Genomic DNA, 24,931 nt, shown 5'->3' on the forward strand with positions numbered 1-24,931 from the left:
GCCTTGATCTCGGCTAAAGCTAGATGAGTTGAGCTTACTGATGTATGAAATCTGGATAATTGACCTTGAACACAATTACAAGTATGCTAATCTATTAAAGTTCCTAGATTACTGTCTAAATTTTGTTGATCAAATTCATTAAAATAAAAGCTCGTTATATTCATTTACAAGAATAAAAGGTCAGTTGATGCTCTATTCTTAATTATTCAGTTTCAACATTACATTTTCTTATTGATTTTAATTTAAAGTATTTGGTTTATCAAATAGATTGAGAGATTAGAACTTTCACTTGATTTTGAGAACTTCAAATGTCAAAAGCAGTAAAGCTCAAATCAAGTTTATGAGAAGAGACATTTGTGATAAACAAGTTATCTATGAGCCATTAACAAAATATGAACATGACCTCAGTTAAAAGACTTGACAGCTTGCCTTTAATTTACATGAACATGGTAGTACTCGGGCTTGGTTCTTTTACCCCCAACTCTTCTAATCATTAAAGGAGTTTTTTAATTAAGTTTCTTACATTTCATCATATCACATAATCGATTATTATAACAAAAAAGCACAATCAAGACATTCTTCAATACTCTCAGCATATATGATATATGCAAATCAGCTTTAATTTATTCAAATGAAGCATATATTCAGAATATTACTGTAATTAATTCTTTAATAATGAAATGACCCATACATTTCTACTCATTCCGTCTCCGAAAGAACGACCTATTTGGCCTAGTTTTAGTCCAAAAAAGAATGACGCAGTAGCACTAAAATACCCACCAATTTGCAATAATATTTGTGCAAAATTAGCTTCTCCATATATAATTTTGTTTCCATATACTTTTATTACTATATCTCTCTACTTTTTTGTAAACCCCGTAAATTGTAAATTTAACTTTCTAATATACTTTTACTTCTTTTTATTTAACTTTATTAATACCCGCAAAATCAACCCAAAAGGATCGTTCTTTCGGGGACGGAGGGAGTAATATAAATTTTCGGCATTGCCCTAATTAACGCCGTACCATAATAAGCTCTTGTTCAATGATTTCCACTGTACCACAATAGACAATCTATAAAGTATGAACTCACAAAAACAATAAAATCTACAAAATCATAATTTGTAAGTTGAACTACGAAAAATTAGAGACCAAATAATCAATTGACTAGCATATTTTTGCTGGTTGTTGTACACAGCTATTTTGTAGCAGGAAATCTGTAAATTCATCTCTTGACCTCTTTCTACTTCGTATTGCACAACATCGTTCATTACCTTCACCAAAAACCGAATTCAAGAAAATCGTGTCGAGTATTTCCCTCACATCCCTCGTACCAAACACCACCTCGTCTTCAACCTCAAAATCAACATCATAAAATTTATCATGTACCATCTTTAGTACACCAAAAACCCTAGCAAGTTCCGTGTCGATTTCCTCCTCTTGTTGTTCCTTAATTGGAAAAAACTCGTAACGATTAATTTTAACAAGATTTTCAGTACAAAAATCTCCCCAAATATTTTCGGTATCATCCACAATTAAAACAACCCGTTCATGTGACAACACCACATCCAACCTCTTTTGCCTATACTTTGTACAATCTTGCTTAGCAATGACCCACGAAAGCCTCGGAAACCCGGCTTTAGACTCAAGTAACCCACGCACTTCTTGTGCATAAACCTTATCAGCCATAGTATAGATAGACAAATCAAACATCGAACTAACTTGTTTAATAATTTCACGTACACCCGGCCTTAACTTCACGTATCGACAGCTTAACATATTGTACACATCTTTTGTACACGTTAAACGTTGTTTCTCCTCCAAAGTAACGTTCTTGGTTAATCTTGAGTGAATTAACGTGTGATCTAAGTCAAGTACTAAGTGAAGCTTCTTGGATTGTAACAAGTGTCGTAAATTATCGTCTCGAACACGGTCGACTTCTTCGAGGGTGAGAGCTAATTTGGGGTGAATGTAGCTTAATGGTGTAGTGATGAGACCATTGCCGCAAGCAATGATGGGTAGGTTGCATAATGTGCATTTTTTGTCAAGAAATGATGGATGAAAGCATAGAAAACTATTGTTAAAATCAAAATCCATTGATTTATTTTTCTATAATTCCATATTTTTTTCGATTTTGTAAATGATTTTTCTTGTTTTAATTTTTTTATTGGCAGGATTTCTCTTGATTGTTTTTGAAAGGGTAGGGTTTTGGTTGAATTGAGTTTTTCGTTTAGGGTTTACAGAAATAAGGGTTTGCCGTTTGTTGCCCTTTTATTAGCACTCGATTTTTTTAAAAAAAAAAAAAAATTATTTTTCTTATTATTTTTTTATATAGTTTGGGCCCAAGCCGTGTTTTTTTTTTTATTTCCTTTTGTTTTTTAATAAGTGTACTGTACTGCTTAAATTCTATAGAAAAAACACCCTTAAAAAAATAAATGAAATGCTAGTAAAGAAATACGGAGTAAATTTTATCTTCAACCAAAAAAAAAATAAAAAATAAATAAAAAAGTCAAATGTTTCCGAAGAGAAATAAATAAATTAACAAATACAAAAGAGCACTTTTTTCTAATGAATGCTACTAAAACATCCAATTTTTAGATTACAATTGGTTTTATAATTATTTTCATTTTTATGTATGTTTCCACTTTACCGTCCATGGCAGCAAACGGGTGAACAACATTTTTTTTAATTTTTAATTTTTTAATTTTAATTATTAAGGAGTACTGTATTATTTTTGAAACTGATTTAGCTTAAAATTGATTTAGGGCGTGTTCGACGTTAGCTTTTGAGTAGCTTTTAGTGGTTTGACCAAGTCAAACCACTACTCAACAAGAAATGTGAGTGTTTGGCAAAGTAGTGGTTAGGGTAGCTTTTAGTGGTGGAGGTAGATTTTGTGAAAAGTTAGAAACATTAGCTTTTGAAATTAGAGGTAGCTTTTCAAGTAGCCGTTGAAAATTTAATCTATAGTTTTAAAAATAAAAAATTGATTTTTATATGTAACAGCTAGTCAACCACTACTTTACCGAACACTCATATCTAAATTATTTATCTTCACAGCTAACAGCTTGTTGACAGCTAACAACTACCTCCACAGCTACAGCTACCTTCACAGCTATATTTTGCCGAACACGCCCTTAGCTTTTAAAAAAGGAAATCTTAGCTTTGCTTCAAGTGGTTGTTTTTTGTTCTAAGAAACACTACTTCAAGTGGTGATGCATGTTGTAATAGTTTATTGGTTTTGCTTTTAGACTCTATTCATTTTACCTTACAACAAATAATGTTTAAAAGCAACTCCAATGGAACCAATTAGCTTGCCACGTAACTTAAACTTTTAAACTAATAGTCATTTTAGCTAATTTGAGCTTCAATGGCTAGCTATTAGCTTACTATTTAAATTAACCACACCCCCTTAATTTATGTTTTTTACTTTCATTTTATTTATTCTAATTTGTTTTATTTTAACAAGTTTTCCCTCAAGCAAATTAGCTTGGCAAAGATAATTTGCTTGACCAAGCTAATTGCATTTTTTAGCTCCAATGGTCAAGCTAGTAGCTAGGGATTATATAATATTGCAAGCAAGTCCCTAGCTACAACCATTGGAGTTGCTCTAATATAAATAATTCCGTTTTAGTAAAAATAATTTTAGCTCAGTAAAATTAGTAAATGTGAAAAGAAATATAATAGGAATCAGTTAAAATAATTTCAGTTTATTAAAACAATATATGTTCAGCAAAAATAATTTTAGTTCAATAATTTTATTTTAGCAGAAATAATAGGGCCTAAAAAAGAGGGCAATGCATTTTTTTTAAAGGGTAATGTTATATGTAGCCCTAAGGGCTATATATAAGCATTAAATATAGTCTTGGAAATTGTATAAAATTAGGAATTCATAACAAAAACACGCGTAAATCAGTGTTATTAGTGTTTATATTTTGATGATTTTTTTTAACTTTTTACGATTTTCAAGTGTAAATTTAATGCTTATATGTATATATAAAATTTTTCATTTAAAAAAAATAATACTAGAAAATGTGGTTTTCCACCAAAATTATTAAAATTAAAAAATTTCGTGAATATGTGTTAAGCTCAAGAACAATTGGAAAAAACGGCTTAGCCTTTCGTATTCTATTAATCACAAATATATACCTCATACAATAGAATACCCAACTTGCCTAAAACTCCTAAACAAGATAAACTTTCCAAATATACAATATTATATAATTAACAAACCAAACTCTAATAATATGAGCTACTTGTTTGAAGTCTTTTTCCATTTCTAGAATTCTAGGTAACAGAAAGAAAGAATACACTTCCAACTTTTCAAGCATGGGTATTTGATCGATGAAATGCTTGGTATCACTATTATGGATATCTAGTTTGAAACTCTTTTCCAATCTTTCGTTTCTTTGCCTTTTCCTTTATCGTTTGCCCTATTAGAATTAGTGTTGGTTGATTTCTTCCGACCTTTTTTGTTCGCTTGCTTGTTGGCAAGCTCTATACCGACTTTGGCTATTTGAGGCAAATTCGAAAGCATTTAGTCTCGCTAGCTATGCTAGCTTGAAAGGTATGGCTAGCTTGTTTTTGGTAAGGTATTACCCTGCTGTCGCATTCTTCCTTTGCGCTAGTGGACAGTAAATTGGAAGCTTGTACAAAAAAAATAATAATATAGGTGAAATCGGATTATGATGCATTATTTAGGGAAAATTTGCAAATTGCAGCCATTTAAAGTTCGTATTTTGCAAATTGCAGCCATTTAAATTTTTTTTTGCAAAATGCAGCCCAAAAGTTCGTATAAATTGTAAATTGCAGCCCGATTCAATTTTTTCATCGGTTTACATGTTGAAAAATCTTCGGTTAAGGTTTTAGGGGTCATTTTAGCCCTTAAGGGCCCGAATTGAGCTCGGAATTAGCAAAAAAATAACGTAAGTGTCTCATATTTACAGTTTCTCACAAATCGATACACTTTTATTACGCAAAACGAGATACTTGCGTTATTTTTTTGCTAATTCCGAGCTCAATTCGGGGCCCTAAGGAATAAAATGGCACCTAAAATCTTAATCGAAGATTTTTCAACTTGTAAACCGATGAAAAAGTTAAATCGGGCTGCAATTTACAATTTATATGAACTTTTGGGCTACAATTTGCAAAAAAAAATTTAAATGGCTGCAATTTGCAAAATACGAACTTTAAATGGCTGCAATTAGCAAATTTTCCAAATAAATATGAAGTACGAAGTAGTAAATAATACTCCGTAAACTCTTTCAACATCCTAAACATTTAATACATATAGATTTGTAAAATTCCTTTTTACTAGATTGAACTTGTTTTAACTGAAATCAAATAATTTTTGTTGAACTCAAATAATTTTTACTAATACTTCATTATTTTTACTAACTAAAACTTATCATTCGGATTCACTATTATATTTGTTTTTTTTAAAATACTGATTTTACGTATAAAAACTCATTTCTACTTGCCCAAAATCTATATCTATACTTAGTATTTAAAAACACAAACCACACATTACACATATACCACATGTCATCACAAATCACTCATATGCCACATGCCACATGCCACCTACTTTATCAAAAAATAAAGTTCATTTCTTTATGCATTCTGTAACTTGCAAATTTAAGTAAGGAAATTAAGTGTTTCAGCTACACCAAAATAAAGTCGTAGTCTTTTCATCTCCTAAACTTAAAATAAAGTAATAGTAAAAAAAAAAGTTGAGCTAATTAGTTCACATTATATAAATATATAATACCTCTGTTACATATTAGTTGCATCTTTGGGTATTATTTGTGAGAGATAAAATATTCCAAAGTTGCAACTAATATGTAACGGAGGTAATATATAAAATACACTAAAACAATGCTGCTCATATAACACAAATAAACAACACATTACAAGAAAAATATTCTAAGTAATAACCCGTGCATGGAACGGGCCAGAAGGCTAGTTATATGTAACAATCCACTCAACTAGACCATTGCTCGGGCTAATAACTCATTACAATAAAATTTTAAAATAATTAATTTTAGGTAGAATAGAGGAGTAAATTGTATTCTAATTGTTTAAGGTGAACATGGAACTACCAAAGAATTGATTTATGTAGAGAGATTAAATCCTATGATTATTCGAGAACATTATTGGGGAATGACGAATCAATCTAATGTTTTATTAATAAAATCAAGCAGAAATCATCGGATGCATTACTGTCAAAAATGCGACATTTGAAAGGTCAGTTCTACTGTCTTTACTAGTCAAAGTCTGTAAGAACAACACTACACTTGGCTCTAAAAATGAAAATTTCACAGCGTCAGAATATGATAATACATACAAACATGCAGGCGGACTGATAAACGACGCAGCCTGCATTTCTGAGGACATTTTCAGTGCAGTATAATAACTCCATTGGCATTTTGCACTTCGAGATATAATAGCTAATCTCATCTTAATGTTGGTGTGACGCATTTGGTGGCCTTTGATCTGTCATTGTCTTTTTTCAAGAATAATACACCAATTCGATTTATCAAAGAAGCGATCCACAATCACAGCATTGCTTATTCCAGAAACTAAGCTGCAAATTCATCAAATTGAAGAAATTGGTCAGTTACTGAGAAATAGTGAGAAAATTACACCTGGGAATGAAACAGTTTGGAAAATGTATCAATTAGGGAAGCAGGGAATCTGGTAAAAAAATGAGAATGGATCAATTTATATATAATTGACATGTATAATTACAATTTTCATAATAGGCTAAAATTCGTTCTGAAAGATACTTATCAAAGAATATTAACACCAACAGCATACAATGATCCAAACACCTGTGCTAAAAAAAACGGCTCCATAATGCTTAGGCAAGCTGGAATTTCAAATTCATAACCAACATCGTTATAAGGATTCAAAGCAACAGAGGAATAGTCTCTGAAAGATTGACATACTAAAAGGCAGACTTTTTCTGTCTGTCAAAAATTCAGAAGTGCAAAAGCATGCAATGAAACATGTAACCATAAATGCAATACTGATGTATATGGGTGGAAACAAGGAGTCCATGGCAAACAAGCTCAAATGGAACCACAACAAGAACTGGTAAAGCCAGTGAAGCACTTTTACATACTGAGAAAAGAATACTAAAAGGATACAGGATTACAGCCAAGAAATTTGTAGAGACGCAATATAGAACCACAATTGAAACCATATGGAATCAAAAGGCAAGTCACAGAATAAAGTCTTACAACTTCAATAGAAATTACTCCTTCCTCAAAAACTTCTAAAATAGTTTTGTATTCCGTAATATCTAAATCCAGGTCAGTAAGGTTTTAAGCACATCCAATGATTTCAATTATGATTCGGAACCCAACATTTGAAGCGCCAAGTGGCCCATATTCAACCATGAGTCAGAACTCAGAACCCAAAATTAATGTGCGTAAAAACTAAAACATCCTGAGCAGTTGATAACAATTAGCTTTGCTCAGTATTCTAAGCTCAAATTATAGGTATATTTTGTAGGATAATCCTGCAATTTGGTGAGCATAGCTATAGCTTAAGACGTAATTTAACAAAGATAGGTAGAAGCAAATTTCAACTAAAGAGTTAAATTAAAATGATCAACTATGTCAGTTAATTACTTACTCTGCCAATAACTTTGAACCTAGCTGACCTTATTAAGGTATAAAGTATGTATGTTCGACTTTGTTTTGTTGAAAATTATTATTAAATACAAAATCTAACAGCCCACTTGGTAGATGATAATACATGATGTAAATGGTAATAAATATCTATACCATTTTGCAAGAACAGTCTCACGTCAGAGTGTGGCAGTGTCCACAGTAAAGATTGTCTTCACCACAAATTTCTTTTCCTTCATATCATCCAGCACCACTTTAACCACTTCAGAAGTGGTATTGAGTAGAAATGTAAATACATGAACTGGAGCTGAAGTCCCTTTAGGCCATTATTATAAAGGAAATTAAAAAAAAAATTACTTGCAAACCACAAACTCGCCTAAAAAAGTACTCTTCAAAGTCTGCAAATTCATGTTGTTTACTTGCTTTTAGGAAAAATATGTAGTTAGAGGACATTTAAAGAAAGCTTAGCACACCAAAATTTAGAGTCGATATTTTATACTCTATAAAGTCTGCAAATTCATGTTGTTTACTTGTTTTTCAGGAAAAATATTTAGTTAGAGGATCTTTCAAGAAAACTTAGCAAACCAAATTATAGAGTCGGGCTCCCCCACCTCCCCATCCCTGGTTAAATGAGGAAGAAAACTAGCATTAAAAAAAGACACAAGGCTTCTTCTCTAGAAGGAAAATCCGGTTTTACAAAATCTAGTTAGAGGACCTTTTAAGTTAGGTCTTTTTAAAAATAAAGACCTGGGGCTTCATCTCTAGAAGGAAACTAAATTTTATATAGCTGAGAAATAATCCATTTGGGTGTTCAAACGAATGAAACTAAAAGTGCAAAATGATCAGATTCATGTTGGGCTTGCAATATAAGTGGTCTTATTTTTCTACATGCTCATAGTGGATGGAGAACCATATGACTAAACCTAAAGAACCACATAATAGCCTCATATATACATATTTATGGGGCTGTAGTTCAGTCTCTTAGCTTATACCTCTAAAAAGAAACAAGTAAGGACCAATCAAAGATTCCATTTTCAAAAAACCTCGTATAGACATGATCTACTAATAGTAAGGCTTGTTCCTACAACTCATGGTAGCTCCGCAATATACTTGGAAACTCTCAGATCAGTTCTCAAGCTGTTCTTTGCTCTTGCACTACCTCTCCAATTACTAAAACTGACAGCTTTCGAGTTGCCTTGCCAAAATTCAAACAGCCTCATTTTAACTTTATTCTGATAGAATCTAGTAACAACCACTCCAAGTCAGCTACAATTCATTCCTAAAATATGGGTCAATTAATAACAACCACTCCAAGTCATCTACAGTTCATAACGATCTTGTAATTGCAAAACCACACTCATTTTAAAATTGGCAAATATCTGTGTTTACCAAAATCTAAGTTAGATTCTATTAAAAACTACAATTCCATTTTTTATTTTTGTAAGGATTGTTAATAACTACATATGGAATCACTAATTTGTATACTATTTACTATGTAAGGTCATATTAACTATCCCATTATTGCTTTTTTGGATTGATTGAAATATTTTATCAAGCTCTTATTCAGATTATAATTGGCTCAGATTTTCAGTTAGAGGATGTGAACATAACCAAGCAACAAAAATGTTCTCCAAAATTGGAAATGCAGTCAATCTTATTCACCCATTCAAAATGGATACCCAATGGATAAGATTATGAAGCTAAAAAAAAAAAAAAAAAGGAAAGACAAACAAACAAGGTTCAATTGAGACCAGCAAATTTGTCAAGCGTATGGTTTTAAATCTCGGTCGATCAACGCATCGCAACCGCATAGTAAAGAAATTTGAGCTTACCACGATCGCGACCGCATCCGAGATATAAGAGTAAAAAACCATGACTCAACCCCAAGCTCACACAGTAGCAGTATGGTTCTTGTTGAAAAAAAAGGATGCTTCCAAAGAGTAAAAACCTTAAACCCATAATACAAGAAACAAGGTTGGAGGTTGATGTAGGTTGGTAGCTAAATTATATTGAACTGAGCCGAGAATTTCGAGGTCTCAAGTATGAAGAAAGAAATTTTTAATGACACCATACAATGGTGAGCACATGGTTATATCTGCTAACTAAGTGTTTTGGAGTCCCCAATATACAGGTCAAATGTCTCAACAACATAACTGTTAATCTATGTTCTTCAAAATCCAAGACTCTAAATCATGATGTTTCAAGTGTTTCAACTGCATATGTTGATTCGGCCTTAGGTTGCTTTCAGGTTACTCAAATGGCTAAGGCTGATTCTTTTTCACTTCATCGGTCAAGATATTTAAGACTTCAGAAGGGGAAATGATGGAGCTAAGTAACACGAAGTCCAAGGTATCTTTGACATTTGTTCAACACTCAAAGTCAACAGCTTTCATATAATTATATTATGGTTGTTTTTGTTTGTTTTTGAAATACAGAAAACTAGCAATTTTAACATTGAGTTATATACATACTCTGCAGGACATGCAAGTACCTATACAAGTTATATAATACCCCACTTATGCTACATTATTTTCAAGAATCCACAAGCAGAATTGAATTCAGTTTGAAGATTGTTTCCCTTTATGAAAAGTTTCTCCACCCTGTTGTGGTACTAATTAGAGTACAGAAAGCAAGATACATGTCGTAGCCTAGACAGTGTGTAACAATACAGCTATCTATATTAGACTTCAACCATTCACATACAAGCAAAACATTGAAGATGAATGAGAAGTTCACAGCACATTATGGTCAAGAAATAAAAAATGACATAACCAAATGCAAGAGCATATCAAGAAATTTGTGTTTACCTTTCAAGTTCACCCTCACTAAACACATGATAATATCGGTTATATACCACAGCACCCTTCTTGTCATCTTTTCGTGCCAGGCCATTTGCAACAGCGCAAGCAGAAGAACCACTAACTTCAGCACGATGATAAGGCAAGTGCCATGGAACAAAATACTCTTGGTTTTCTTTACATCTATTATCAATAACAGTCGTTGATGTATCGTTTCCTTGGCTGTTTATCTTCAATGTTTTGTCCAGCTTTGCACCAAGGAACTCACTGGAGACTTTCAATGACACTTGAGAATTGTTCTCCTCACTTTCAGGGATGCTTTTCAAATTAAATGACCGGGGGCTATTGACACGAGGACTACCTGGTCCAATCCACTCATCTAGGTACCTACGAGATAACGGTGTCCATTTACTCAACAAACCTGGGTCCTCTTGCTCGACAGCCCAGACTGTAATTAACACTAAACCTCCCTTTCTAACAACTCGAACTAGTTCTTCAATAGCTTTTCGCCTCCTACTTTCAGTACTCAGGTGATGTAACACAGCAATGGATATTGCTGCGTCACCAAAACCGCTTCTATATGGCAAATTTACAGCATCAGCGACCAAAGCTTCATGCCCTCTCCCGGCACATATGCTGACTAAAGGAAAACTTATATCACATCCTACAAAAAAGCATTTAGGATTGAAACCCAAGTACTTTCCATTTCCACATCCAGCATCCAGGACAAGGGATCCTTGTGTCAAAGAATCTAAAAATGATGCAACCTTTGGCCATTTAGCAAATCTGGTTGAACTGAAGTGGGGAGCAATTGCATCATAAACCTGATGAACATAAGTCTTCTCGATTTCAGGGGTGTATTGAACACAGTTGAATGACAAACCCTCCTCACTTGTCACTTCAGATGGTTGATTTTGAGCTTCACCATCCGATGCAGCAGTCGAGAAAATAGAAGGACGGCCAGTCCTAATATTCTTCATTGTATTGTATTTAATGGAATTAAACTTACAAATAGATATGAAAGGAGGTAAGTGCAAAGCCCAACGTATCAGATGAGAAACTCTTAAAGATTCTATGTGACCAAATATCATCAACTGAAACATGAATACATGATTACAAGTTGATTAGTTTGACTTTACAAGAAAAAGATGAGCACATATACAGCAAAATGAGATTTGTAAAAATGTGAAACATAATCACACTATTCGAGGAAGTGATTAGGCGTACGGACGAATTAGGCTATAGGGCACATTTCAACCAATATAGAGTGCATTCACAATATAAGTTAATTGTAGCATAACCAAAATTGATTTGGCAGTTTTGAGTTGACAACCAAACTTCATCTAACTATTCTAATCCAAATTGCACCATAGTTAGTGTATTTGCTTCTAAGAAAATCCATCTAAAATCAAAATACATAACACATACAATAATATTTCGTATGTCAAATTTTAAAGCTTTCTAAAGGCATAATTAGCTTCGCTAGCCCTACAACATAATCTCATCATACCAGGGAATAAAGGAGGAAGGAGCGTGCATTCATACAATCATACATGCACAAATTCCCTCGTGATACAACACTTTAATCTAACTATTAAAATGGATCGCCCTTCACTTTCTCACTTGACTGCTATTCCATTATTCAATTTGCCTAAAGGCAGACGCAGGCCCGTCCCTGAGGCAGGGCAGGAGGGAAAAGAGCTCTGATTTCATAGTTAAATCCTAACATTAAAGTGTTGTGCAATACATTAGCAACCAAATTTGATTCATAATTATAGGGATATTTGATTCAATTATCGATCTCATAATTATAGGGATATCTGATATAGAGATAACAAATACAAACAACTTACCTCAGAAGTTGCTTCAATGGGGGATACAAGAACTAGATTCACGCCAACTGCGCTTCAATGGAGAACGTTGAGTGCGCTTCAATGGATATCTCACTAATATGAGTGAGACCAATTCTATGGATCTCTTATGACCCGTTAGGGCCGTCAGGGATAGATCCGTCTAATAATAATAAATAAATGGGTTGAGTCTTTACATGATCGTCCAATTATGGGATAGCGCAGATGTTTTTAAGGGTTTAGAGTAAACCTATTTTAAAAAGTACGGAATATGGAGTATTAGTTTACATTTACACTTCCTTTTCCCAAATACTAGGGTAGTTAACGCGCGCGATGCGCGTGCCATAGCTAATCATATCCGGAATCTATTTCGGTTTAACCTTACATCACAAATTTAATGATTGGCAACATAATGAAATAAAATATATAAATAAATATATTTAGGGGTATCAATGTCCACACATTAATCTTCAGAGTTAAAAATGAAGAGGTAATAATTATAATGAGGGTAAATAAATAAATAAACATTTTAAATGGTATAATTGTCCAAACACTTTAAAAAAAAAAAAAAAAAAAAAAAAACTTGTACATATTAATGAGGGTATGTATGTAAATACACATTTTGAAGGGTATAACAACCATAACACTATTCATAAGAATAATCTTATACTTTTTATAAGGTAGGGATTATCATCACATACCAAAGCTTGTATAATTTGTCTTTAAAAAAAAAAGGGAAATTCTCATTGGTACACCCGTGGTTTTGACTTTTCCCATTGATACACTCTAAAATTTTTGCCTTCCCATCGGTACACCCAAGGTTTAGTCTTTTTCTCAACCGTGACTAACATTGTTAAAAAGTATTTCATTAAGTTAAATTAATTAAGGAAAAGACTATAATACCCCTTTTAAACATCTAATGTCTCGATTTGCGTGTCGAAAATTGTTCGGTTAAAGTTTTGGAAGTCATGTTAGTCTTTAAGGATCTAAACCTCGAAATTAGCAAAAAAAAAAAAAATAACGCAAATGTCTCATAAGCATGTTAAAAATGTATCGGTTTGCGTGTCATTACTTTTTTGTGATAGTAATTGTTCGGTTAATGTTTTAAGGGTCATTTTGATCCTTTAATGATCTAAATCGAACTCGAAATTGTAAAAAAATTAACGAAAATGTCTCGTTTTGCGTGTCATGACAAAAAAAAAAAGAATGAGATATTTTTGTTAATTTTTTGACAATTTCGAGTTCGATTTAGACTCATAAAGGTCAAAATGACTCCTAAAACCTTAACCGAACAATTATTATCACAAAAAAGTAATGACATGCAAATCGAGACATTTTTTGACACGCATATTAGACATTTGTGTTATTTTTTTGCTAATTTCGAGGTTAATTTGGATCCTTAACGACTAGGACTCCCAAAACTTTAACCGAACAATTTTCGACATGCAAATCGAGACATTAGATGTTTAAAAGGGGTATATAGTCTTTTCCTTAATTATTTTAACTTAATGAAATACTTTTTAACAGTGTTAGTCACGGTTGGGAAAAAGACCAAACCATGGGTGTACCGATGGGAAGGAAAAAATTTTGGAGTGTATCAATGGGAAAATTCAAAACCACGGGTGTACCAATGGGAATTTCCCAAAAAAAAAAAAAATAACTTGCATAAATTGTTTGCAAGTTTTTTTAAAAAAAAAAAAAAAAAAAATGAAAACGACTAAAATTACATTAATTAAACTAAGTTTACAACAAACGAAAGGAAAGTATGGTAACATCAGTCAATCACAATTTATCATGTGTTTAGGATGAGTTTTCCTCTAATTAGAAATGTGATTAGGATGACTGTTTTGTCATGGCCATTATGGTAAACTAATAGTGTCGTGTGAAGTGTGAACTATGCAATTGTATAGGTAGTGTTACCTTTGCGGTTTTAACATCAGTTGACGGTCACCTACATTTCATTATAAATGCATTTGCAGACTAGCAAGTGTAGAATTCACTTAGTTATTGTATGAGTTGGTTAGTATTCCGTGTAAAACGGAAATTGTTAGTGAATAACTTTGGAAGTGACAACTTTAATACTTTAAAAAAAATCTAGATTAACTAAATTTCCAAAATGCGAGGAGAGATTACATCACTCCACACCCATTGGTCAAACTCTCATGGTTGAAAGTTAGTCAATTTGTGTACTACATTATTACCCCCCCTCGCTTTTACAACAGACCATGAAACACTAGTAAAATTAGAAGAAGAAAAAAAATTCTAGAATACATATAATCAGATGATAGGAACTAGGGTCATACAAACGCTTTCTCATTGCCTCAATGTAACACCCTAGAAATTCCTTTCTTTTAAATACCCATTCTACCCTTTAAAAACACGATTTAGGAATAACTAAGACATTACCGCCACCGTGAAAACGGCTAAGGCAATTATCAAAGATACACAGCGGAAGACTCAAAATTAAAAACCGATTAAGCAAGCAAGTCAACTCAAAAGTCAACCAAACGAAAATAAAGTTTAAAACCAAACAAACAAAGTTAAATAAAATCAAACTACAACTTGGAACCATTAAAGGCCCTTATTCAAAAACCGTTCCAAAACCAAACCTTTGTGTTAGTCCACATAAAATATGTCATAAATAAATAAAGCATAAAACACCTTGTAACCTAATGAAAACTAGTAAGATTCACTCTTCACTCATGCCCCATCATGATCATGCTTCAATACCTGAAAAGTTTATCTCTACTTGTTTCCACTACTCTCCATTAGAAATGGGTCATCATAGGGCCAAGGTAAAGACATGGCCAAATACACAAACACACACACAATCAGCAAAGCTGAGTACATAAGCGTAAATTAGCCACACTAACATGCTTTCACCTATCAACACACACTTACCTTATTGCACCTGTTCACAAGCATACACACCAATCAACAAGACACAATGACTAGACACTAATTAATTCATTTTGCATTGATTACGCATCGAACGGGTTTCCACCTATTAACCTCCCCCAAATAAATTTGAGGTTAACTGGCACGGGAGCTAACCGTACCAGCGACAAAACCACACAAAGGTGGCGGAATTCCTGCGCATAATAATAAATAATAAAAAAGGAATATACAGTGTCCTGTACTCCATTGGAAGTTATGGTTAAACATAAAACCCCATAACTCCCCCCATTGTTCATACTCAAGGTATATACGTTCCAAGAGTTTTGGTGCGTAATCTCTTTCACTTTACGTTATTTACAGATTATTAGACTTGGTGATGATTCTCAAAGCATAATAAGTCAATCAACAATAATTATACAATCAAACAAACATACCAATTTAATTCTTGAATAATTAGTGACCACATATTATTTATTGTTGAACCCTTTTTAATTCTACCTCAGTGTCAAAGACACCTTAAACGCATAATGCGCCAAAAATCCTATCCCTCGGTGTTAAAAACACCTTAAGTGCACAAAGGCACCAACATACTATTTATTCCTTGTGTACATAGACACTTATATAGCTCCTTCCTCATGCTTAAAGCATCAATAAAAATTATTTGAACCATAATAAAATTCCTTTTCAATATTCCAAACATAATTAAACATGTAGTTTAATTAATCATGCCTTCTAACATGCCATAAATAAAAATGTGGTTCAAACACAACATGCCCAAAATATAATTTTCCAAATCCATAACCATCACAAATAATTCATGCTTCACAATTCAATCACAAACACCATAAATTCTCAATTCCATACATAAACCTTAGCATGATACTACTTGTAATTGATTGAAATCAAACCTAACATGATTCTACATCATCAAAATATGCTAAGTACGCGTACGTACCTCAAATAAGCCCTTAAAGTAGCCGATTACACTACAACAGTTCCCGAACCAAGTCTCCTACATAAAAGGACAATAATAATATATTAATTACCCTTGTATACACAATTTCCAGCAACTTAAACTCACTTTAAATAACTTATAATAATCTGAAAATTATTTAAAAACCCCTAATTAAACTCCTTTTTAATGGATAATCACACCCTTTTATTAAAAATCACAATTATACTACTTTAAATAAAATTCCAACATTTTAAACTAATCAAAAATCCTTTAAAACTTCATCAAAATACATCTTTATACTTAAATTATCCATAGAAACATTAAATTATCTCTTACCCCTTTTAAACTCAAAGATAAAATTTAAAGCATAAAAAAAAAACTTCGTTAAAAATCAAAAACTGCTCGAAATTAGAGGCTGAATTTGGCCACGAGAGGGTGGTGCTCACTACCAAAGGTAATGAGTCTTTCTTAAAACATTGTTTCCACTCGAAAAACACTACTTTTTTTTTTTTTTTTTTTATCAAAATCGGAGGAGTTTAGAACCTTTCGGGATTAAAACGGGATTAATATTAACGAACGGAAATCTAATAATTAAAACATGAATTTACGTGTTCAAAATAATTTGGAATTAATTTAAACTAATAAGTAGTTATAATCACCAAAATTTCAAAACATCATTACTATAAAAGCCCTAAATCAATTGTTCATAAAAACCCTAAAAATCAAGTCTTGAATGAATTAAAAACCCTAACTTTATAATTTATTAAATCTGAAAATAATGTCAATAATAAAAATCTGAAATTATAGTTTTAAATCATTATAACATGTTTTTTATACTAAATAAACACATTTAAAACTATTAAAATAAAAAACCCACATATATAATTATAACCCACCATTAAAATAGAAGAGGAGAGAGAAAGCAAGAAGTGGAGGATGGAACTCCGGCTGGGCGCGCGGCAGCCACGTCGCCGGCGGTGGTCGACGGAGCCCGGCAGGTGGTGGTCGGTGTGATGATGTGGCAGCAACAAGGCTGAAATTTGGGTGGGTTTATGTCACCCAAAACCCACGTAAATGCAAGAAGAAAAAGAAAGAATAAGAAAAGGAAAAAGGAAAAGAAGAAAGAAAGAATAAAAAGAAAATAGCTTACCTTGACCATTTGACCTTTTTGGGTGGTAAAATTTTGGGGATAAGTAGAGTATTTATAGTGTAGAGTAGGTTAGGGTAGGTTTGGGCTTCATAAAAATAATGGACTTAAATGATGAAGTAGGTGGCCCAAAAGTAAAAATGGGATGATTGGGTTCATAATAAAGATGGGCTACGTTTGGATTAAATACTTATCGACCCAAATATAAATACTTGCTTTATCTATAATTCAATAATTAAAATAGTTTGACCCAAAATATATTTTATAATTAAATAAATAATTTATAAAATACATTAAAATACGGGGTATTACACTCAATCACCACCAGATTATCACTCTCGATCTCAATGCAACTCATACCCTTGTGTCTCACAATCTTCATGCCCTAAAATACCGCTTTCACCTCTGCAAACTTAGTCTCTCATTTTTCCCTCCACTACACCGTAGCTCCCTAGAGCATCACCCCCTCACTATACCTGCAAACTGCACCCAGCCCCATCTCCCCCAAAACACCAGCATCAACAATAATTTTAACCACATCAGATGCCGAAGGAGACCCGCCCACAAAGACAATATTTCCACCCATCAATTCCCCTTGTTATTCAACTTTCCCACCTCACGCCCCTTCGTATTAATCTTCAAAGCATAGGCATCAATTTGTTCAACATTCGGATTTTCACCCTCAATCATTCATTTGTTCCTTGCGCCCCACATAGCCCAACACATGGTAACTAAACTCACCATTTCCTACCCAAAATTACCAAAACAGTGCTCCCACCAGTCACTCATATTACAAAGAGGGTGAGACAAAACCACATAATAACTGCACTTACTCCAAATTGTTTGGGATAAACTGCAATCTTGACCCATGCATGACAAATTCTTTTTCTCTCTAGCAAACACCACAAGCTAGTAGCCAGGGCACAAATTAGATACAAAAGAAATTAGCCTTATAATCTTATGTAGCCTAAAAAAGCTAATTTGCTAATTAGCTTACTATTAGAGTTGCTCTAAATACTACCTCGATTCCTTAAATTTGATACATTTTAACTTTACACCATAGTGTCCCAACCAGTCCAGCGAATACCCACCCAAACCTTAACTCTAACTCTCGAACCCCACTTATGTGGCTGTAGACACCTAAAAATGTCTCCCTAAAACCAAACCCGATGATGAACAACCTTTCACCGCCATTATTGGTCGGGTTAAGTATTTAATCTTTGGAATGCTTAAATCCATATTCAATCCCAATACATTTCATAAACAACCCAATTCCTAGCCCATTTCCTTAAACCATAACTTATTTTCCTCTTTTCGTGCCTTTAAACCTAAAATAATCATTCATTTCGTGTCCTTTTTATAAAAACGTTTAGTCCATTTTATTTTAGTCCATAATATGGGTCCAATGATTGAATAGTTGGATGGTTATTGAAAAGATCTTTCCAACAATATTTTATAAGCCCAAATCCGAGTTATAACGAATAAGTTATGGTCAAAATATTAAACTGAACCTAAGCCCACCTTACCTACGACCCAATGATCATGTGGAGGGTCCAAAAGGTTTAATCCCATCCCTAAACCAATTAGGATTAATTTAAATCTTCTATAAGTTTCTAAAAGATCTAAAGTATCCTTTTTGAAAAAATAAGATTAAAGAGTTTAAAATTGAATAAAACTTTTCTTTTTGAAAGTCCTAATTCTATCCGAATTGAAAGACGTTCAAAGATAGTCAGATATGATTTTCGTGCCTCATATTTGTTATCCAAATCTTATGTTTTTGGTTAGCCCTTGAAATTATCTTTCCAATGATATATTATAATATTAATTCCGAGCTATAACGGAAAAGATATGAATGAAATACGAAACTCAATTCAAAACTGACACCGTCTCACTATTTCGGCCATATCTTTTATTATACAAAGGATTTTAATTTGATTCTAATTGGTTTAGAAAATAGATTTCAACATCTTTCCAACAACATATTATTTATCTTATTCCGATTTCTGGATCAAAAGATATGATAAAAACAAAAACCACAAAAACTGTTGTCTATCGAGTTTTATTCTGATTAAATCCTTATCTTTCTTAATTCTTCAACCCTTCTTTTTTCATTATAAATAGAGGTCATATCACCCCTTTTTCAATCATCAACAATCTTGTTCACCAAATCATTCTCTCTTCCTCTCTTTTATACCAAAAATCATTCTCTTCTCTCTCTTCTCTCTCTCTCTCTCTCTCTCTCTCTCTCTCTCTCTCTCTCTCTCTCTTATTCTAAGCCTTAAACCTATATTCTTAATTACACCATTCTTCCGTTAATCACTCCAAGGAGTCCATACTTAACCCCGAGGTTCTGTCCTTAAATCAAAGCGTGAAAGGTACAAATAATTGAGGGTTTGGACCAAATAAAATCTACATTTATTTAATTTAATTTTCTTTTAATTTAATTTAACCAATTTATGCAAGATGTATCAAATTAAAGGAACACACGGAATGTGAGTAATTAATTAATTTAATTACTTATTTTATTTTAATATTGCTAGTATCATGATTAGGTTAATTTATATTTGATTTGACTAACGTTATTATTGTTAAATTGCTTCCAATATTAATGTTTATTATATTATATATTTATTGATCACCATATTGCATGTTTAAAGGGAATATGTAATTGAAAATCACGCCTAATAAGATAATTTGGACAACCGGTTTAGGTTCCTTTTTAATCTTGTTGTTTAATCAAGTGATCACGATATTTTAGAATTATGTGTTGCATTAACATTCAACCAATTTAGCATAATAATAGTTTGGAGCAAATTGAATTTTTGTTTGTATGCCTTTGAGATCGCATGAATCAATTTTCACTATAAGAATCGAGTAGAGGCCAATACGGGCGAATGTGACTCCATGACTCACTTCGTACCATCATCCCCGATCCTCCTTTCGTGGTTCTGAATCATATGGAGTTAGTAATATCATGGATTATGAATGGGGTGTAACCTGGTAGCAGCCATGGCAGCCCACTTGGGGTGCCTTGGTGCCCAAGTGGGGCTGCCATGTGGCGCAAGCCAAGAGGGGAATAAGGTGGTAAGGTGGCGGTTTTTGGGGAGTGCTTGGGGAGTAAGTTTGGTCCCCCCCTCCTCCAAATGGTCCTCACTTAACCCCTCATGTGAGCTTGACACTTGTTGATTTATTAGTAGCTTGCTTATTTATTTTATTTTAGATTTAAAATAAAATGAATAAAATCAAAATCTCCCACATGGAAAGATGATGGGAATTTTGAGAGCCTTTGCCTATAAAGACCAACCTAAGGAGCTGGGAATTCTTCACTTGAGCAAGTGTTGAAAAAGGCATCACAAGGTGAAAAACCTTTGAACACTAATTACTTGAGTTTTTAGGTCGGGCCTTGTTAACTCCAAGGCCTTAGACCGGTTGGGTGCTCGCGTTGCGGGTGGACCTTGAAGGAGGTCACTGTATGAGCGGGACTTGAAGGCTTTCAAGAAAGAGCTTATTTTAGAGAGCGAAGCATGCTACAAAGGTAATAATTACTTATTTAGTCTTGTGTTTATGTAAATATGTTTATGGTTATAATTATTGTGAGTTTGGTTTTGGGGTTGGGTGTCCTTCCGCGATGGTTCGGACTTAGACCTTGCAAACAGGTCATTTAGGTCGGGTTCTGGGGAATCACATTTATATAGGATTTGTAGGCAAGTTTATGCTAGTTTTATAATTGATTTTAGGTCTTTTTGTCTCTTTTTAGGTCTTAAATGCATAGTTGTTTGTTTTGTACTCTATTATGCTTCGTTTGTGTTTTCTTAAAGTTTCAGGTAGTTTTTATAGTTATTTGGATGCTTTCAGAGTAGTTTTGGAAGAATCGGACAATGAAATGATGAAACGTCGATGAATCGAGGTCGCTCAATGAAGGATATGCGTTTTTGGAAGATTATTTTGAGATTTATATGCATGAGGAATGAATATAGAATCCATAAGGGTTGTTATGCACTTTTCGGAATTGAATTTGAGTTAGAAACGAAGTTAAACGATGTTTTACAAAGTGGCAAAACAGACCTTTGGTCACGTTTTGATCATAACTTGAGTTCTACAAATCGGATTGAAGCGATTCAAATTGCGTTGGACACTAGACTTGAATAGATTTCCAACGATATGTCACACGTACCTATAAAATTCCTAAAACGTGAGATATAGCCCTTGAAAGATGACCCTGCGAACCAGCAGACCACCAGCGCCCAAAGCTCGGCACTCCTAGGCCACGAGCAGCTTCTGTTTGGCCCGATGGATACCCAACGGCCGCTGGTTTCCGCGCCCAGCAGCAGCAGGTCATCTATCCGAGCCTTGTTTTTCATCATCGCAACAATCCTTGATCGATGACGACTACTTTACAACATTTGTTATTTTTAATTTCTTATCTTTTTATTTATTTATTTATCTTTAGATTAGTATAAATACTTCAAGGGATTATTATTTTCCATTATGCCTTTTATATCTTTACGTTCTTTTTAATTTTCTCTTGAACCCTAGTTTCTCATGGCATTTCCATGTATTCTTCCATGGATGATTCTTAGGTTTATTATTTCAATTCATTGAGGTATTTTATTTCTATTTTTTGTTTTTAATTATGTTTTTCCTTAGATCTAGTTTTAATTATTTCTTCCATGTTTGAGTAGTTTATTTCTAGGGTTTGGGAATCCATGATTATATGATGATTCTTGATTAGTATTTTTAATATTTTGATTATTCATTTCTCTAATTGATAGTGTTTTATTGTTAATCTTGCAACCTGATCAATTGTTTGATTAATTCTTGTTAATAAAGGTTTGAATCGAAAGATCTTACTTTTAGAGGCTTACCTACAATTAGCAATTTTGATTATGTTAGCGACCAAACTACATATGTTGAATTGAGAGCGTTAAGACCCGACCGTAGGCTTAGCAATTGCTCTAAATAATTGATTAATTGAATTGTTATTGATGTTTGATAGATTTAGAATTATAAGGGGTTCTCATCTCCAATCTTCAAGTCTCAAAACTCCTAGATTTAATGGGGGCATGCCAAATTTTCTTTCAAATTCAACAGGAAAGTTTCAAGACCAAGTTGCATCCGATGTCAAATCTCCACAACAGGTCTCGAGGGGGCATTTGTTGACACCGAAATTATGTTAATTATTAGGTGTCAGATATATGTAAATAAGGAGATAAATATAAAAAAATATAAGATGTTTATCTTCAAGATCTCGTAGAGTATATGATTATTATCTTGTAAACTACTCTACGACTCTCTATATAAAGAGGGTCGAATCTAGGGTTTAATTAGGCTCAGATGGAATAAGTCACAAGACCCCATCTCCTCCCTACTACCAAACATTGTAGGTTCATAGTATGGAATAAGCCGACAAGGCCCCGTACTATAAACACATATCAAAATCCTACCCCTTTGGAGAGAGGAATCAATAGATCTACAAGAGTTGTAACCCACAAATTATCAAAAAAATCATTGTTCCCGTATATTTTCTATTTCCTTAATCATTTATTGCAGGTTTGAATTTTTATGGTTTACAATCATAACCCTAGGTCTTTTTATTAATTGTTTCATCCCTACTTTATTTTAGACTATATTCTATCCTAACTCGTGACATAGTTTAGTTTCTCCAAATCCTTGAAAGCTAGATTGAATAGCCATCTCTCTGTGGATTTGACCCTACTTACCCTACTACATTGTTAGTTGGTTTTGTTAGGAATTTATTTTTGACAGGTGTACGACAACCTATCAGGTTCAGGTCGGGTCAATTCAGGTCGGGTCAAGTTCAGGTCAGCAAATGTTCGGCTCGAGTCGGGTTGATTCGGGTTTCGGGTCAAAATCGGGTCAGCACTTCGGGTCAAGTTCGGGTCAGGTCAAGTCCGGACCGTGTCAATTCGGGCGGCGTCTGTTCGGGTCGGGTCAATTTTTAAGATCAATTTTCGGGTTAATTTTAGGTTGGGTCAAGTTCGGATCGAGTCAATTCGGGTCGAGTCTATTTGGGTCAAGTTTGTGTCGGGTCACCAAAATAAATTCACTTTGAAAAAAATAGTTGGAAAAATAATGTATGTAAAATCTTTAAAAAAATAATTAAAAATCATGAGTACCTATTATGTAGGAAATAAAGAAGCCCTAAACTAAGTAATTCACTATTTCACCCTATTCACTTAGGATTCGGGTCAATTCGAGTCGGGTCGATTCGGGTCAATCAATTTGGGTTAAAATCGAGTTGGGTCACTTCGGGTTTCGGGTCATTTCGGGTCAAGTTCGGGTTTCGGGTCAGGTCATTCGGGTCGGGTCACTTCGGGTCATCGGGTCAACTCTATTTCGGGTCGGGTTCGGGTCAGGTCGGGTTAGTTCGGGTTCGGGTCATTTTCAGGTCAACTTTCGGGTTACGGGTCGGGTCATTCGGGTCGGGTCAATCAGGTCGGGTCAGGATTTCCAGGTCTAGTCGGACTCACCAAAACCCAACAGCGGTATCGGAGCCTTGCTCATTTATTTTTATAATCATATTATTCAAGGTGTTTTTTATGGCTTAATTTTTCTGGTTTTAAGTTGCTAATTAGATTAGTAGCTCGGTTTACTAATTTTAATCCCGTATTAAAGCTGACTTTAGCTCCCGAACCCAGATTTTTTGCCCAAAAAAGTGAATTTTGGGTGGAAAAGGCGTTCTTGAAATGGTTTTACCCATTTTAGGGCTGTGTTTTTAGCCAAAAAAAAGACCAGAAATGCACTTTTCGAGGGATTTTTCGTTTTAACGAAAATTTTAAAATCTTTCTAACTTTGAAAATTCATTTCATATTTATGGTGGTTATGTAATTGGTTCAATCCTTATTTTATATGCAATTTTAAACTTCTTTAGGCATGATTACTTGGTAGTAATTTGTGTTTGAAAGTTTGGTTTTATTTTTCACATAATTGCAAATTAATTGCATTAAGTGTGAATAGTTTGTTCTTTGTTGCTTCCAAGTACTAAAGATTCATTCTTTAATTGTTTTAAGTGATTGGAACTTTAAGTTACTAAATTCCATGAATTTTTGGTTCAACTTTTGATTTAATCATGTATTAAGTTGATTGGAATCATAAAGTTTGAAACTTATGATAGAAATTTGTTTTATCTTCATATTGGAAGATATCATTTTTCAAGGATTCACAAGTATTAAAGTTGGAATTTTTATTGAACTTGTGTTCATTTTTCCAACTCCCTTTTATTTTGTCAAAATCTCATGATTAATTTAAATTAATTAAATAAATAGTGAGTGATTGCCCTTATTAATTTATTACACCAAGTTAAACCAAATTTATTAAAGAATGGTTCTTGGAAATAATTTTGGTTGTGTGCACTTTTTGTGAAATTTTGATTAAAGTTAGACTTGTTTAATTTTTCATTTTTTCTCATTAAATTAGTTTTAAAATTAATTTAGAATTAATTGCAAAGTCACGCAAAAATCGGGTTGGAAACCCGAAGCTAAGGCACGCAAGCCGAGGCAAGTGCCTCACTTGGCTAGTCGGGCATGCTGCCCATATGTGGCTGCCAAGTGAGCTGGTCGAGGCTTGGTGCGGCTATGCGTGGGTCGTGGGCTAGTGCATGCTTGATGCTTGGTGCTTTGGTGCGAAGGG

General features: G+C 33.5%; 2 protein-coding genes across 2 annotated transcripts; both read right to left on the minus strand.

The window, feature by feature from the left end:
* Positions 1-1,166: 1,166 nt before the first annotated feature.
* Positions 1,167-2,096, minus strand: LOC145625151 (RNA polymerase II C-terminal domain phosphatase-like 4). Its single transcript, XM_081678229.1, has one exon. The coding sequence runs from the start codon at positions 2,094-2,096 to the stop codon at positions 1,167-1,169; it is 930 nt and encodes a 309-aa protein (XP_081534355.1).
* Positions 2,097-6,191: 4,095 nt separating this feature from the next.
* Positions 6,192-12,435, minus strand: LOC145614264 (tRNA (carboxymethyluridine(34)-5-O)-methyltransferase-like). Its single transcript, XM_081669290.1, has 3 exons — positions 12,285-12,435; positions 10,441-11,525; positions 6,192-6,582 (listed from the first exon to the last, which is right to left on the minus strand). The coding sequence occupies exons 2-3, from the start codon at positions 11,520-11,522 to the stop codon at positions 6,495-6,497; spliced, it is 1,170 nt and encodes a 389-aa protein (XP_081525416.1). The 5' UTR covers positions 11,523-11,525; positions 12,285-12,435; the 3' UTR covers positions 6,192-6,494.
* Positions 12,436-24,931: the final 12,496 nt, after the last annotated feature.

The sequence above is a fragment of the Chenopodium album genome, chromosome 3, assembly GCF_948465745.1.
Source record: "Chenopodium album chromosome 3, dcCheAlbu1.1, whole genome shotgun sequence".
Lineage (NCBI taxonomy): Eukaryota > Viridiplantae > Streptophyta > Magnoliopsida > Caryophyllales > Amaranthaceae > Chenopodium > Chenopodium album.